Raw genomic sequence first — 16485 nt, forward strand, 5'->3', positions numbered from 1 at the left:
CATTTCAAACATTTAGCCAAGAGTCTGGCGTTGAGTATGTGCTGGATAAATGTTACCCTTGTTCCATTTCCAGCTTGACTGGCCCATGTGGAGTGTGGACCTCTGAAAGCATTTGTGAAAGGGAAGGGGACGAGTGCCAGTAGGCATGGGGTGGGAATAAAGTCCAGCGCTGGGTTTAGAATGACCAGGGCCCGCTTCGGGGCTGTGGCCAGCGCTGACTCAGCCCTAAGTCTCCAGCTTTGCTCAAACTGCCACCCCCACCCCACCCCAGCGTGCCTCTGCTGGTCCTAACTGGGGAGAAAGAGCACACTTTCCTAATTCAAACCTCCAGACGGGGTGGCTGGCCGGGCAAGTGGCACGAAGGTTTCCACCTGTTCAGTTCGACCAACCTGGAGAACAGGTGACTGGGGCAGCTGGACTTAGAGGGCACCAAGGCAGAAAGGCGCCCTAGCGCCCGCCCCTCAAGGCCCAGGTGAGTTGGATTTCCACCTGGCAGCCCTGGGGGGAAGCCAGCGCAGGTACCTGGCCCGCAACACCTGAGAAGGGGAGCTAGGGAGGCGTTATGAGCCACTAGTCCGGGGTGAACGGGTTATGAAGACACGCAAAAGGACCGCAGGGAGGCCTGGGGGGCAGGGCAAGGGACCTGAAGTGACTTTTAAACCCGAAGGCCTGCTGGCTGTGCCACCGCCGGCTCTCCAGGCGTGGAAACGGAGAGCGGCGCAGCGGCAGGCCCGGGGCGGCCGGCGGGCGCCTCCAGCGCGGCCCGCAGGGGCGTCGCGGGGTGGGCACGGGCCAGCCCGCCCCGAGCGCCGCAGGCCCGCGGGCCCGGGCGCCGGGGTGGTTTTTCGGGTTTTCTCTCTCTCCGATTTCCCTTCTTTTTCTCTCCCCGGTTGATGATTTTCTGCAGAAGAGCGGCCGCGAAAAAGAACCGATTTCGTTTCCAGTTCCCATCACCGCGATTTCCACAGGGATGTGACGTGGGGCCCAGCTTCCGAAATGCCCAGGTGACTCACCGGGGACCCCCGGGCGGGGCGCGGGCTTTCGGCGCGGGCGGGCCGGCCCCGCGCCCCCTGGCGGCCGGCGCGGGCAGCGCGGGCGCGCGTCACGTGACTGGAAAGTCCCCGCGGAAATCCCCGGCGGCGGCGCGCGCTAAAACAGAAAGGGGAGAAAAGAGAACTGCGCAGTCTGCGGCGCTCGCGGCCGGCCCAGGCAGCAGCGGCGGGAGCCGGGGGGCGGAGCGGCGACAGGGCGCCCGGCAGCGGCGGCGGCCACCCTCTCTGCGGCCGAGCGGCCCGCGCGCACAGCCCGCGTCCATGGGGCGCCCGAGCCGGCCCGTGCGCTGACCGGGACCGGGGACCGCGACCAGGGCGACCCCGCGCCGAGACCGCGAGCTGCCGGTGCGTACTTGGCGCGACCCTCGGGCCGCGGGGCTGCAGCGGCGGCCCCCGAGGGGACACGCAGGGGAGGCCGAGCCGGTGGGGTCGTCCCAGCTTTGAGACGCCGCGCCAGAGGTCGCGTGACAGCCCCGGGCGTCTCCAGCCAGCTGTCCCCTGCCCGGAGCACGGCGCCCCCGAGCCACCCCTGGCCGGGGGGCGCGGCCCCCTCGGCCCCTGGCCGGCGCGGGGTGGGCGCGGAGCTCCCCGCGGCGTCGGTTTGGGAGCTAGGTGCTGCCTGCCGGTGGCCACGTACGCCTTGCGGGACCCGGGCCTCTCCGCAGACCTTGCGGAGCCTGCCCGACCGGGCCGGCGAGCCCGGCGGGAACGCGCCTTCGGCCCTCGCACCCAGCCGGGTGCAGGGGCTGGGGGGCTCCGGCCCGCCGCGCAGTGTCCTGGGCAGGGGCGGGAGGGCGGCTTCGTGCTTGTGAGCTGCAGCAGGGTCAGACAAGTGTGCATGCACTAGCGGGTGGTGGCCTGCCTTTGGGGGGCTGCAGCCGAGGAGGGCTGTGCAGCCTGCCTCTGTCGGCCGGGTAATCCCACATCCTGCCACCTGGCCCGAGGAAAGCTCTGGTGTTAAGGAAGGAAGGCACGCCGCGCTCTCTGGGAGACCCGCTTTGTTTTCAGTTCTCCCTGCCTCCCATCTTTCCTTGGAAAGCCTGCCCACAAGGTGCTGGAGCAGAACTGTTGTTGAACTGGCGGGGAGACCCCAATGGCTTAGATTCCAGAGCACCCCGGCTCATGCTCTCTAGTCTTCTTGTCCAAGGTGTGTCTTTGATCTTGGCATTTCTTTGCACAACTTTTGAGTTGTGCTTCTTACCAACAATCCGGTGGGGCATTTGTTGATAAGTAATTAATCAGTTTCCACATTGCAGACAAGAATATCTGCCTAAAGTAGAACAATCAAACAGGGAGGGCCGAGACTTTGAGTGATGAGAAAGTTCTGTAGAATCTCAATAATCCTAGTAACAAAAATTGGGAAATGGAGGTGAGGTTAACAAAGGCAAAAACAAATGTTAAGGGTCCTGCTGTATTTCTTTGAAAGAGGCGATTTTGCTTGTTGCCAGACGCTGACTCTGCGAAGGAGGTGGGGGAGATGACATTGGGCCATCGAGAGCGACATTTGCATGACCTGTCCGTGGTTTGTAGCTCTCCAAGGTTTTAGATCTTTGCTGAGAGATCCTTAGGTCCAGTGGAGAAGAGGTGGCCAAGCTAGAGCCAACATTTAGTTGCTTAAAATCACTTGACTGCCTGTCCATCCGAGGGCAGCAGGCACGGGGGCCTCAGGTGTGGTGCCGGGGCAGGTGTGGGAAGACCTGGCTTCCAGGCAAAGCTGTGCGGGGGGATGGCTGTGGAGCCCTGAGCAGCACCCTCCTGGTCCCCCACCCTGAACCTCCACTGCCTGAACTGCCGCCCAGGGGCCTGTGTGGTTTCGAGGAGGGGCTCAGGTCATGTTTGATGCTCAGCCTCAGCATCAAGCATGCACTTGGCTTCCGTGGGTGGTGAGGTGGTGCTCCTGGAGGAATGGGTGGAGAGGTGAGTGGGTGACAACATGAAAGGGTCTTCTGCTATGCTCCTGGGAAGGAAGCGTGTGTAGTGTTTTATCCCTTCCATGGGTTTGTGGTGCTGCTGTTATTTTGCTTAAGTCCATCTGTGGGGAATGACTGACATCAAGGCAGCGGTCCCCATCTCCCCCACTGAATGACTTGTCCCAGGTCCCACGTGGCTGTCAGATTAAGCATCCCAATCGAAGTTGACCGCTGCTCCTTGGAAGCAGCCTGGGGGGCATCTGGTCAACCCTCTCTTCTCCAAGTGGGCCCTGAGCTAGAGAGCAGCTTATCAATGACTGGGAGAGGTCCTGGACCCACCCAGGAGTGGCTCCCCTACAGCCGGGGTTTCCTCCCTGTCCTTTTGTGGGTTGAGCAGCCTTCTGTACCAGAGCCTGTCCCTGGTGCAGGGGTGGGATTCACTATGGCTGCAGAACCACCCAGGCAACATCTCTGTGCTCTGAAATCATCTTCATCGTCCTCCTGGAGTTAGGACGTGTGCCGAGGCAGCCTGGGAAAGGCTGGCGGATCCGAGCTGGGTCCCCAGCTGCACCTTGGGCAGCCCCCCCCCCCTCCGTACCTGGTTCTCAACATCCCCTTGGGGTGGTTGGAGAGGTTGCCCCTCCTCTTTCACAGGTCCTCAGCGGCCCCCCTGGCTGCAGGTTCTTTCTGCTTCCAACCTTTCCTGTTCTCCCACCGGTTGATTGTGTTGGAGGATTTCGGAGTGCAGGGCAGTGCACCTGAGCGTGGCTACCTGGAGGACGATAATGAAACGTGATTGGCAGTTGAGTTGAAATCCCCGCACTCCGGTGTCTGCCCTCGGAAGCGCAGAATTCATGACTCTGTGTTTGTTTCTCTTCTATTTGTTATTCTGACGTCCGAAGCTCCTCGGAGCCGGTCTGACAAACAGCCGCCCGCTTGGCAGGGCAGCTTGCTGGGAATAGGCGTCTCGGTGGCTTAGAAAACATTGTTTTAACTCTATGTTCTCTTTGGGGCTAGTCAGGAAATGTCATTCGGTAGCCTGGGCAAGCGCATCAAACGGTAGGATTTTCCACCAACTGTGGAGTGTCCTTCCCAGGGGGCGTCAGCATGCAGTGGGAGCAGGTGGCTTCGGAAGCCCGGGGCCCGCGGGTCCTGACAGCACGGGCTGTCCCCCTCCTCCTCAGCGTGCGCTCGCCGCCTCCCCACTCTTGTTTAGACTCATTTTTAAAGGTGATGTAACTTAAAACAGTCTCGGGCGAGTTCATCGGCGGGGCCAGCTCGAGGCCTGGGAAGGGAGAGCACAGCTCTTTTGCCCACCGCTGAGGGTAATGCCAGGGCAGATCCGGGGCGTCCTGCAGGCAGGTGTACCGGGGGGTACCAGAGCCGGGCTAACGAGTGGGCTTCTCTCCCTCCTCAGGTGACCTGCGCCATGGCTGACCTTGTCCTCCCTCAGGCGTTGTATTTGAGCAACATGCGCAAAGCTGTGAAGATCAGAGAGAGGACGCCAGAGGATATTTTTAAACCTAGCAATGGGATAATTCATCATTTTAAGACCATGCACCGATACACGCTGGAGATGTTCCGAATGGGCCAGTTTTGCCCCCAGTTTCGGGAGATTATCCACAAAGCGCTCTTGGACAGAAACCTCCAAGCAGCCCTGGAAAGCCAGAGGAAGCTCAACTGGTGTCGGGAAGTCAGGAAGCTGGTGGCGCTGAAAACCAACGGTAAGACGCGCCGGCCCTTCTCTTGTCTGGGGAGGGGACCCGTGGTGCTGGGTGGGGGTCTGCTCATTAAGCCTTCATAGCACTGGCCACCAGGCAGACTTCCTGAGGCCACAGACCCCTCTGTGCCCACGGACGCTCTGCAGGGGGCGTGCAGCACCCACAGGCCAGCCCTGGGACTGCCCGTGCTGTGTAGTGGACAGCAGAGCGCCATGGGACTGGGGGTGCCTTCCTCAAGGTCCTGTCCAGTTAAGCAGTTGATGTGGATCTAATTCTTGTGACTGTTTAATCATCTGTAAAAGACCCTTCCCTGCCCAGTAAAGAAAATATTAAAGACCTTTGAGTTCAGACGGAAAGCCTGGTGTGAAAATTGGCTGTTAGCACTTTTCCCCATTAGAGTTAGAAAATGCTTGTGCCGGCCCGAGCTGCCTGAATGGACGGTGTGCGGTGCACTTGAACCAGCACGAGGCCACTCAGGACAGCAAGGCTGCCTTTGTCTTCTTCCCCTTACTTCAGTTCTCTCGCCTGTGGTCCCCTAATACAAAGTAGGAAAATACTGGAGATGTGTAGCCCAGATTTTAGCCCTCACCGCCATTGTTTTTGACAATTCCTCGTCACTCAGTTTCTTCCTGTCCATTCCTACTGCCTAATGGTCCTTTCCCAAGAGCAGCTATTTGGGGCTCTAAACCTCACAGTTTTGTTTTTTAGTTATTTCCATTGAACAAGAATTGTGCCTATTGACAGACATCCAACCATTCTGATTCATGCACAAATAAAATTCTGCTTTGTGGATGTAGATAGTTGTTGCAAGTAGCAGGTGGTCTGTAATATAGCCCAGGATAAGCTCAGGGGTCTCAGTGACATTACTAAACCATCCCAATCAGGATGTTACATCCAAGAGCAGAAAATCCTTGTTGGCAATGATTATGATAAGGACATGAACTTAATTAACTGGTGGTGCATTAGCTTTGGTCATTTTTTACTGGGATAAATTGGAGCGATTGATAGGCATGGTTTCCTTTGTTTCTGGGGGTCTCCAGCGTCCCCTCGACCTTTGGTTTATATTTATGAAGCACAGGTAGAGAGCAATGGGCACAGCTGGTGTCTGCATGTCTCCTGGCATGAAATCAAGATGCATAGAAGCAGGTAATGATGTTACGCTATCATCAAGGGGTTTATTTGCCCCTCGGTTTGTAGTTCATTCCTCTCCCACTCTGGTAAAAGAAGGGATGGAGTCAACTTGGGGAAAGGTGGAAACAAAGAAATTCTGCAGAAATAGAAACATCATAGGAAGTGGGAACCCTTATCATCATTGTTAGCTGATATTTTTAGATGGAACCTGTTCTTTCCTTAGAAAAAAGCAATGGTCTACAAATAGTAAGAGCGTATTTTGCAGATACATCATTTAAATCCATAAGGATTCATGCCAAAGGAAAACTACAAAAGCAAGTGGACTTTGAGAACACTTCCTGGGAAATAGGAATTTCTGGGTTCAGAATCTTTTAATTTCCCTACTTCTAAGAAAATTCCTTAGAATTCTAAAAATAAGGGTGAAAAGATATTTCAGGGAGGAAGGAAAACAGATGACTTTTCTTCTCTGATTTTTTATTAGCGCTCTCTTTTCACCCTCTCCCTCCCCCCACAGGAGGGTTCTACAAAATCACTGGGCTGTTTGGGGAGGGGGTGATTCACAAGTTTGCATTTGAGGATATGAGACTGTGGTGAATGGGGAAGGGGGTTGGTGGCATAAAATTGAAACTTCATGTGAAAAATTCCAGCGTTTATTGGCTACAGAGATTTCACTTGTCTAATGAGTAGCCCTTTTCCAGCTCACCCCAGCCACACCCACTTGGAAAGTCCAGGGTGCACTTCGCAGTTTAAATGTCTGCACACCAGAACAAAAAGTACAATAGCTGTTGCTCAATTGCTAGTCAAATAACTGAGCACTGGGGAATTCCAGATGTTACTTAGGGAATTTCATGCTGGTGCGTCTCAATAAAGAACTGAAAGTAAGCACCAGAAGAAGAAAAAAAGCCTTATCTTTGCTCTAGATTTTGCAAAGGGGAAATTTCAACAGAATGCAATAAATAGTTGCCACACTTCTGCCAAGGCACAAGCTTGGTGATCTTTTTTTGTTTATTTGCTTGAATATTTGTTTAGCTCATCTTCCCAAGTGTGGAAATTGAAGGGATCCTGGCTGTGGATGTAGTTGAGGGCTTTTGTTGTTGTTGTTTTTCCTACCTGTCTGACTATAATTTAAATTTGATAAAATTACACATAACTATTGCCCTAGCTACAGAGTACAATAAGAAAATGGTGTAGCTTTCCTTGATAACAATTTTGCATTTACCAAAGAAAATGAAGGAGTTGGTAGTAAATATTCCCCTAAAATGTTTATTGTTTGGGGATTGAAAAATAATGCAGTCTCTATTGAATTTTGGGTTTTAAACCTGGAAAAGTCACAAATTAATGGAGTCAAAATAGTTTTATATTCAAAGTGGTTACAATGGAAACCCTGAATTCTGAATTATTTTCTAATGTAGACATCTAGGCTGTCTTGAATCTTGAGAAAGGACACTGCCCTTGCTAACAAGCACACTCACACTCCACATTCCTGAGGGTCCAGTGTGGTCATCTGGCAGTGTCAGCCCCACTCTGCAAACCGGGAGTGGTCAAGTCAGGTCCACTGATCAGTGCAGGTGGGACCCCGTCTAGCAACCCGAGCCGTCCTGCTCCTTGCATGCACATGGCACTCTGTATCCTTAGAATCAGAGAGCAGTAGTGCCAGCGTCCTAGCAGAGAGATCAAGGCCTGTCCACACGCAGTGGCCCTCGTTACCATCACAAAAGGGAAACATACCCCGCAGGGTTCAGGGATGTCCCCCGAGGCACCCAGCCAGTTAGCAGGACCAGCCAGGGCGGTGCCTGGGCTTTCTAGGATCACCCAGGAGAAGTCAGATCCAGGAACGGAGCTCTCTGTCATGCGGGCGTGTGTCAGTGAAGTGTTCGCGGTGGGCTTTAGACAGAGCAGCGGGCGCGCTGCGTGCCACGTGGCGTCCTGCTCGTCGCCCTCGCTGCAAGGAGGGCGGCTCTCTCCGAAAACACGGGCGGAGCCTGACGGCCTTCCCCCCTTGCCTCCCACCCAGGCGATGGGAACTGCCTCATGCACGCCGTCTCCCAGTACCTGTGGGGCGTCCAGGACGCGGACCTGGTGCTGCGCAAGGCCCTGGCCAGCACCCTCAAGGAGACCGACACGCGCAACTTCAAGTTCCGCTGGCAGCTGGAGTCTCTCAAGTCGCAGGAGTTCGTGGAGACGGGGCTGTGCTATGACACTCGGGTAGGTCCTGTTTCCCCACGGAGCGTCCTTGGACAGTGCTGCAGGGAGGGCATCCGGGGTGACTTAGTGGCTCAGGTGCACCTGGCTAAGCCCAGGCTTCTCCAGGGAAAACCCCGGGAAGTCGCCTCCCATGGGATGAGGCGGCAGCGTGGCCGTGCCGTCTGGGGCAGCCATGTGTTCATCCTCCTTTTAGCAGAAGGACTGCGCCATGGCCTGTGTGTGCAGCGTCTCTCGTGGGGGTTTTTTTGGTGTCACTGCCCTCAAGAAGCTCTCCTGAGCCAGTGAATCAAATCCAGACACACCGCTCACCGCTCGCAGTCCCAGGCCTGGAATTTTTGTATACATTTGGATGAGGGACTTTAATGTTGTGCCTCATCAGGGTATTTTTTTTTTAAGCAGGTGCTGTCCCCATCCCCTCCACTTTTGAATTTGCCTCGTAGTGGAAAAAGTCAAGGAAGAAAACCAGAATTGGGGGTGGGGTGGGGGAGGGACTTGATTATTTGAATGATTATTTTGAGAAAGGGGAAAAAAATAATCTGAGTTATAGAAAGGAAGAACTGTCGAGTGGACCAGAATTACAGAAGGATCTGTTTGTAATGCCAAGCTGATTCAATCAGTGTCTCCCCTTCACCTTTCTCCCTGCAGAACTGGAATGAGGAATGGGACAACCTTGTGAAAATGGCATCTGTAGACATACCACTTCCCCTCAGTGGGCTCCAGTACAATTCCCTGGAAGAAATACACATATTTGTCCTTTGCAACATCCTCCGAAGGCCCATCATCATCATTGCAGGTGAGCCCCCTGCAGCGCAGGGAGTGGGATGCTGTGGCCTTTTCGCCGTTGTGCTGTGGCTCTTAGGAAAGAGCCGGGCCACTAAGGCGACAGGTCTCAGTGCCTGGATAGGGTTTGGCGAACGCCGTTCCAGGGCCTGATTTTTCTTCCTTTTTCCTTAAACAGACAAAATGCTGAGAAGTCTGGAGTCGGGCTCCAATTTCGCCCCCGTGAAGGTGGGCGGCATCTACTTGCCTCTCCACTGGCCTGCGCAAGAGTGCTACAGATACCCCATCGTTCTGGGCTACAACCACCAGCACTTTGTCCCCCTGGTGACGCTGAAGGACAGTGGGCCAGGTGAGGACACGGAGCAGCTGTTCCCGGTTCTAACTTCCCGTCGCCCCCAGGACATGCTGTTCACACTGAACGCCATGTTTCCTCTTTCGTGCCTGATTTAAATATGCCATTCTGCCGTTGCTTGCCCTGTAACGGCCGGGACCGTCAGTTATCCTGATACCCCCTTCTGTGTGCCCCGCTACGGCTTGGGAGGCACACTCGTTTGGCAAGTTTGTAGCAAGAGGGAAACCTATTATCTGTCTTCCTATTGCTCTTGCTAGTAACGCGTGTCACACAGCTTGATAGTGACAGAGTCCGGATTCACATGGGTCGGTCTGATTCTGAAGCATGTGAACTTCACGAGGCAGAGGCGCCACCTCCAACCTGGGTGAAATATTCTGTGAGAGTCCTGAAAACTGCATTTCACATTAGGGTTTAGGGCCTCTGGTTTACTCATTTGGGTCTAACTGTGGCTCGACAATCCTTTTCCGTTCTTGAGCTGTATCCTGTCTGCCCGTTCACGTTGTAATCGTCATCCGCTCATTCGCCTGTTGTTTTTCCCCTCAGAAGTCCGAGCCGTTCCCCTTGTTAACAGAGACCGAGGAAGATTCGAAGACCTAAAAGTTCACTTTTTGACTGATCCTGAAAATGAGATGAAGGAAAAGCTGTTGAAAGAATACTTGATGGTTATAGCCATCCCAGTCCAAGGCTGGGATCACGGCACAACGCATTTGATCAATGCTGCCAAGTAAGCAGTCTCTTCTTACATTCCTTTTTATGCTCAGCCGTTTCTAAAAGCTCTTAAGTAGTGGCCACCCCATAGCCCAGCAGTGCAGTTCTCTGCAGCCCGTTTCCTGCAACGTGAAGCAAATCCAGGGTCCCATGTGTGATTTGGGGACAGTCACTTTAGGCAGTGCTGACTCTGGTTTCAAATGGGAATGAGCAGTTGATCTATTGAGAATTTTCTGGGTATCGGGATGCTGAGAGTCAGAATTTTATCATTGAAATATGTGTTTACATCAAGGATAACTTTTTTTAAATTGCCCTAATGCATAATTAAACTATCCAGGACATGAAAACTCCTGGAAACAAAAGCCATTTCCTTGACTTCTTGGTAAGGATAGCCAGACAGGCCAGTTGTAGAATGTGTGTATGTGGCCCTACTTGATTTTTGCCACTTGAAAATGGGAAGAGAGACCCAGACTTCCAACAGTACAGATATTTGAGGTTTAAACACTGGGTTTACGTTCAGGAGATGCCTGTTTCTTGGGTAGCACCTCGAATGGCAATGGAAGTATCAGAGAATCCATTTTTCAAAGTGAGGGGGCCAAAAGGGTACAGCCAGAACACCAAGTTCCAAAGCAGTTTGTATTACAGAGTAAACTGAGCCCTCATTGACGGTCTCGGTGATGGGTTAATAGAAATTTCATCTCTGAGAAGAGAGAGAGTAAAAGTGGTATTTTTACAATAACAGTGGACCAATAAGGCGAACTTTCTTCATGATTAGCTGCAGTTTGGGGTGGAGCACAGTGGATTAAATGAGTCTGGGGTCTTGAAAATAAGGAAGTCTTTTCAGTAGACCTAACTTCCATTGTGTCAAACCACCGAGCCTGTCTTGGAGGGTGTTACCTACTGGGAATGGTTAAGATAATAGTTACTGCCAGAGTCTGCTTTCTCGTGGTCTCTCTGAGCTAGTGCCGTCAACTTGTGCGTGCCCTCTTTGTGGTTCTCATGTGTTCCCTCTCGATCTTCAGATTGGATGAAGCTAACTTACCCAAAGAAATCAACCTGGTGGACGACTATTTTGAACTTGTGCAGCACGAGTACAAGAAGTGGCAGGAGAACAGCGAGCGGGGACGGAGAGAGGTGCATGCCCAGAATCCCCTGGAACCTCCCGTGCCCCAGCTTTCTCTCATGGACGTGAAATGTGAGACGCCCAACTGCCCCTTCTTCATGTCGGTCAACACCCAGCCTCTGTGCCACGAGTGCTCGGAGAGACGGCAGAAGAGCCAGAAGAAGCCCCCCGAGCCGCGCGCGGTGCCAGGCCCTGAGGCGCCCCCCGGCCTGGCGCTCGGGGCCTCCTGGAGGGAGACGTGCGAGCCCTTAGGCTGGAGCGCGGAGGAGCCGGCCGGGGGGCCTCGCTCGGCACCCCCGACGGCGCCCAGCCTCTTCCTGTTCAGCGAGACGACCGCCATGAAGTGCCGGAGCCCCGGCTGCCCCTTCACCCTGAACGTGCAGCACAACGGCTTCTGCGAGCGCTGCCACCACGCCCGGCAGCTCAGCCCCCGGCGCCTGCTGGACTCCGCCAGGCGCCTTGATCCTGGCAAGTGCCGCGCCTGCCTCCAGGACGCCACCAGGACGTTTAACGGGCTCTGCAGCACGTGCTTCAAAAGGACTACGGCCGAGCCCTCGCCCGGCGCCAGCATCGCCCCATCCTGCCACCAGCGCTCCAAGTCGGACCCCTCCCAGCTGCTTGTCGCGAGCCTCGGCCCGCCTGGCTGCCTGTCACAGGCGGCGCGGACTCCGGAGGACAGGGCAGGGACGAGCAAGTGCAGAAAGGCGGGCTGCATGTACTTTGGGACTCCGGAAAACAAGGGCTTCTGCACGCTGTGTTTCATCGAGTATAGAGAAAACAAACGTGAGTGCGCCCAGTGGTCAGGGGCGGCGGCCGTCGAAGGGGCTTCATTCCCCAGCGTCAGGGAAGGGGGGTCCTGGGGTAGGTGGTCAGAGTGGCCTCGGCTTCCCCCGTGGGGCCGTCCCCAGGCCTCTGAGAGCCACCCCTGGAGGAAAGGCCCGAAACGATGACGTCAGCTCTCAGAATGCCACATGTGCCAAATCAGAAGCGCCCCGAGACCGCTGATGGAATTGGTTTTTAAAAGGTCACTGGGGGTTTGGCATTTACAAGATGAGGCTTCTTCTGAGAGCTTGATAGAATAAAGGCGTCTCCCAGTCTGAAGAGCAGTAGCTGGGGAGGGGGCGGCCTGCCGTGACGCTGAGACGGGCGTCATGGTTTCTGAACCCCGTAGCTCCCAAGAAGGATGGCCATGGTTAGTGTCTTTTTCTCCCATTGGTGTGGCGGAGGGGGCCACACATCCCACAGGGAGGCGTTTGTGACGCCAAAGACACTTCCACAGTAACAGCATCTCGCTTTCGCTTGGTGGCATTGGTAAAAGGCTGGCATCGTGTGTGTGTGTGTGTGTGTGAGAGGCTGGCCTCGCCCACGCTGTGCCTGTCTCTCCCTAAAGTCGTGACCTTGCGTCTGTACTCATGAGCCTCTACTCTCTTTAGATTTTGGTGTTGCTCCTGGGAAAGCCAGCCCCACAGCCTCCAGGTTCCAGAACACCGTTCCCTGCCTGGGCAGAGAGTGCGGCACCCTGGGAAGCACGATGTTGGAAGGCTACTGTCAGAAGTGTTTCATCGAAGCCCAGAGCCAGCGGCTGCAGGACGCCAAGAAGACGGAAGAGCAGCTGGTGAGGCCCTTTACCGAGCTCCCCCTTGCTAGCCAGGGCCTCCTCGTGGGGTGCGCGGTGTCTGTCCGCTCTGATGTCCGAGAACTGGGGAGGGGCGTGGACAATAGGTCCACGTGGCTGTGGCTCAGGACAGGCCACAACAACTCTAGCTTTCCATGGCCCGAGTAGACTTGGGCATTGATTGCAAAGTGCAGATCAAACCGAGCTGGCATAGCTCAGTGACTGAGCGCCTGCTCTGAATGCACCAGGTCCCGGGTTCAGTCCTTGGAGCTGGGCAGCTCAGTGGCTGAGCGCCTGCTTTGCGTGCACCAGGTCCTGGGTTCCGTCCCTGGAGCTGGCGCAGCTTAGTGACTGAGCGCCTGCCTTGCACGCACCAGGTCCCAGGTTCAATCCTTGGAGCTGGCACAGCTCAGTGGCTGAGCACCTGCTTTGCACACACCAGGTCCCGGGTTCAATACCTGGTCCTTTCTTTTAAAAAAATCAGGTCAAATCAGCCATAGAAGAAAGCCTCCCAGAGCCCCCCAAATCCCCGGGGACAGGTTGGTCAGCAGATGGCACAGACTTCTGAGAGAGCAGGGCTTTTCTTAACTCCCCAGTCCTTTGCCAAGAGGAGAGAGGAGAAGGCGGGGCGTCCCAGGGCCTCTCCTTTCTCTGCACCTCAGAAAAGCAGGCATCGTTGGGTCATTAGATGGCAGGGAAGCGATGGGTAGTGACTGCCCCAGCAGAGCTCAGGCCCGGCTTTCACAGGCCGCTTGGCTTCTTGGCCACCCTTCTCGACCTCCCCAAGGCTGAGCGCTCGAGCCGGGAGGGACGGCCTTGGTGTGCTGCCTTTGTGTGCCCGCCAACCTCTGGGCTTCGGGCCAGGCAGGTGCTGCCCGCCCCTCGCTGCGTTTCCCTGAGCCTCCTGTGTCTCCTCCCTGCAGAGGTCCAGCCAGCGCAGAGACCCGCCCCATGCGCCGACCAGCGCCTCCAGACCCAAGTGCGCCCGCTCCTCCTGCAAGAACATCCTGGCCTGCCGCGGAGAAGAGCTGTGCATGGAGTGCCAGCACCTCGGGCAGCGAGGGGGCCCGGGAGCATGCCGGGCCGAGCCCATGCCGGAGGAGCCCCCCAAACAGCGCTGCCGGGCCCCTGCCTGCGACCACTTTGGCAACGCCAAGTGCAATGGCTACTGCAACGAGTGCTTCCAGTTCAAGCAGATGTACGGCTAGCGGGACCCGGGGGCCGACCCCGCCTGAGGGGTGAGAGCTGTAGGCCCGCGTGGAAGCCGCCGCAGGGCCGGTCCCCTGGAGCTCGGGAAGGAGAGATGAGCTCGTCGCTCCGGCCGTGACCTCAGGCTGGTGGCCCGGGGACATTCCCACCTGGCTGTCGGGACGGCCTCGAGGGCCGTCCACCAAGTGCGAGGCCGGGGCCGTGCGTGGCCATGGAGTGGAGCCCGGACGGGCCGGAAGCCTGCATCCTGCCTGCCTGGACAGATCCGTCATCTTAAGAGCAGAGGGAAATGACACCCTGGTGGGCAGGTGGGGACACCGAGCGCCACCCCACCAGCCCTCGATCAGCAGCCGGGAGATGCAGAGCTGAAGCCCTCGCTCAAGGGCCCTCCGCAGAGGCTCGGGGACGTGCCGGGCTAGTGGACGTGTTCGGAGCGTGGCGGCACCTGGTGTTGCCTGCCCGGCTCCCTGCCCGTGGACTCGTCCCACCTGCTCGGTCCCCAGACTGTGGCTCTGAGGCTGCTGACAGTGAGAAGAAAACGAGCTGCTCTTTACAACACATACCTTGAAAAATCAGACAGTTTCAGGGATGCCTCTTGGTTCTCACGGTGTTGACTTCTGAAGAGGTGAGCTTGACCCGAGGTGTTAAAATACGCCCTTGGGTTGTGTATGAGGATCTTCTGATTCCACTGAACTGCTGCCCTAGAGACCCAAGTAGGAAGACTGAAAAGGACCTGTGTTCTGGTTGTTGCTGGGGCACCGCCTATATACACAGCTTGTGTGAAAGCGACCGGCTGCCTTTTGAAAGGAAGCCTCCGAATCGTGTCTGTGTCGTTTATTTATTTTATTACAAGCGTCAAGATTATTTAAGTGAAGCTGTTCCTCCTGCTCTGGAGAAAGACTGATACGTCCCTCTCCTTTGGGTCCTGCCTGAGCGGGCGCGGACCAGACCCCAGCGTGGCAGTCGGCCTCGGGGATGTGCTCTGCTGACCCTTCCCTGGCAAAGAGGGACTTCTTTCAAAGAGCCCTGTTCTTAGGAAACCGTGGCCAGAGCCGCTTCCTAGCATGAGGGTAAGAAACCGCTCCTGGTGCTCCGTGGATGCCGGAGCTGCCCCCTCCTTGGAGCTGAGGTGGGGACGGAGCAGGAGGAGGTCGGTAGAGGTCCCCGGGTAAGGGGCGACCCTCACGAGCCCGTTCCTGTGGAGCGGGACCGTGTCCCGCGGGCAGGACACCACGCTGACTGCAGTCCCGAGACCGGAGGAGGGGCTTCTCCACGTGCTCGATCCCACTGCCTTACTCGCTCTTGGAAAAAAAAGAGAAAACGAGCTCCCTGGGGAAGGAGAGGCTGCCTTTTCTTGGTCTGGACGTGAGGCCTGAAAAGCCCCACGATCCAGAGCTCTCCAAGGCTCGTTTTCTCTGACAGTCGTTTTCCAGGTGTAGCTCATGTCTGTCTTTTTCCCTGACAGATCTTTCCAGTTTCTTTCTAAAGACATCAGATAAACGTCAGTGTTTGCATCTAGGTTTTCAAAAGGTAGTATTTTAATATTTTGTGTGTATCAATATTTTTATTCTTAATGTGAAAAAATGGAATTATTTATACTTGTTATGGGACGTATTTGAAATTTGCACATTTAGTTAGCCCTAAATGTTGTTTCCTCTTTGGGGATTTCTTCAAGTTTTTTTTAAATAAATGTAACTTTTCACAGGAGTTGGTATTAAAAAAAATAAATTATTTCAGAACCAGTCGTGGGGTTTTGTGTCTACAAATAATAGAAAAAAAAAAGATAGGCCCAAATATTTAGACTGTGCTTCCCAAACAGCTTCGTTTTGATCCAGGCCTGGGCGCTGGGTGCCGCTCTCACCCGTGAGTCGGGAAAGAGGTGGGTCTGACATAATCAGGGGTAGGCTGGGCACTCGGGCATGAGCCCTGGTCCCTCAGGAGGGCAGGAGGGCCCCCCCAGGCACCGGTCCTTGCCCCGGTCCTTGCGCAGACTTGTCCTCTCAGAGCCTGGGGGGGCATAGGAGTGGGGAGGAGAGAGAACGGGAGCAGAGCGTGGCCAGGGTGGGGGCTGGCTGGGTGGCGGTACACAGGTGGCCCAGGGCGGTGCTGGCGAATCGTCCAGTACCCCCACCTCCCCCTCCAGCTGCCACCCAGACACACAGAGGATGGATCCCAGAGATGAGGGTGCTGGCTCCCCCCAATTCTGCTGATCAGCAAGATTTTAGACCCACATTCTTTTTAAAAATTGCATCTTGCGTTATGTTATTTAAAGAGTTAAACAGGAGCGGATGTAGCTCAAGTGGTTGAGCACCTGCTTTCCATGCCCTGGGAGGTCCTGGGTTTGATCCCTGGCACCTCCTAGAAAAAAAAGTTAAACATATAAAAAAGTAGGGGATGATGTAATGAGCTCCCACATAGCTATCCAGTGCCATCAGTTATCAGTGTTGTGCCAAATTTGGGCTACTCTTGCCCCTTCTCCCTCGCCTTGGGTTTCTGGCTGGAGAATTTAGAGCAAACACCAGAGACGGTGCCTTCAGGGCCGCAGATGCTTCTCTGCATCTGATTGGAGTACGTTCTGTACAGACCACCGTTAACATGCCAGGCCAAGTCATGGCGCGCCAACGTCACTCCAGCGCCCCAGCGTGTGTCCTGATTTCTCAGGAAAGAGCCCCATGACCT

At 55.4% G+C, this 16485-nt stretch overlaps 1 protein-coding gene across 2 annotated transcripts; it reads left to right on the forward strand.

The window, feature by feature from the left end:
* Positions 1 to 878: 878 nt before the first annotated feature.
* On the forward strand, positions 879 to 15548 carry TNFAIP3 (TNF alpha induced protein 3). 2 transcript variants are annotated; one of them, XM_004470223.4, is made up of 9 exons: positions 879 to 1004; positions 4380 to 4686; positions 7829 to 8019; positions 8665 to 8812; positions 8978 to 9148; positions 9695 to 9875; positions 10882 to 11765; positions 12416 to 12597; positions 13521 to 15548. In XM_004470223.4, exons 1-9 carry the CDS (start codon positions 894 to 896, stop codon positions 13803 to 13805), a joined length of 2460 nt encoding a protein of 819 aa, XP_004470280.2. In that variant the 5' UTR covers positions 879 to 893; the 3' UTR covers positions 13806 to 15548. The 2 variants fall into 2 exon arrangements, with proteins under 2 accessions (XP_004470280.2, XP_004470279.2); XM_004470222.5 differs by lacking the exon at positions 879 to 1004 and adding an exon at positions 1274 to 1397.
* The last annotated feature ends 937 nt before the right edge of the window (positions 15549 to 16485 follow it).

The sequence above is a fragment of the Dasypus novemcinctus genome, chromosome 11 (genome assembly GCF_030445035.2).
Source record: "Dasypus novemcinctus isolate mDasNov1 chromosome 11, mDasNov1.1.hap2, whole genome shotgun sequence".
NCBI lineage: Eukaryota > Metazoa > Chordata > Mammalia > Cingulata > Dasypodidae > Dasypus > Dasypus novemcinctus.

Excerpts from the sequence above, each read along its gene's own strand:
- TNFAIP3 (XM_004470223.4), top strand. The coding sequence starts at position 894 with ATGATTTTCTGCAGAAGAGCGGCCGCGAAAAAGAACCGATTTCGTTTC. Across the intron at positions 8,020-8,664 it reads GGCTGTGCTATGACACTCGG|AACTGGAATGAGGAATGGGA; the intron begins GTAGGTCCTGTT and ends TTCTCCCTGCAG. Across the intron at positions 9,876-10,881 it reads CATTTGATCAATGCTGCCAA|ATTGGATGAAGCTAACTTAC; the intron begins GTAAGCAGTCTC and ends CTCGATCTTCAG.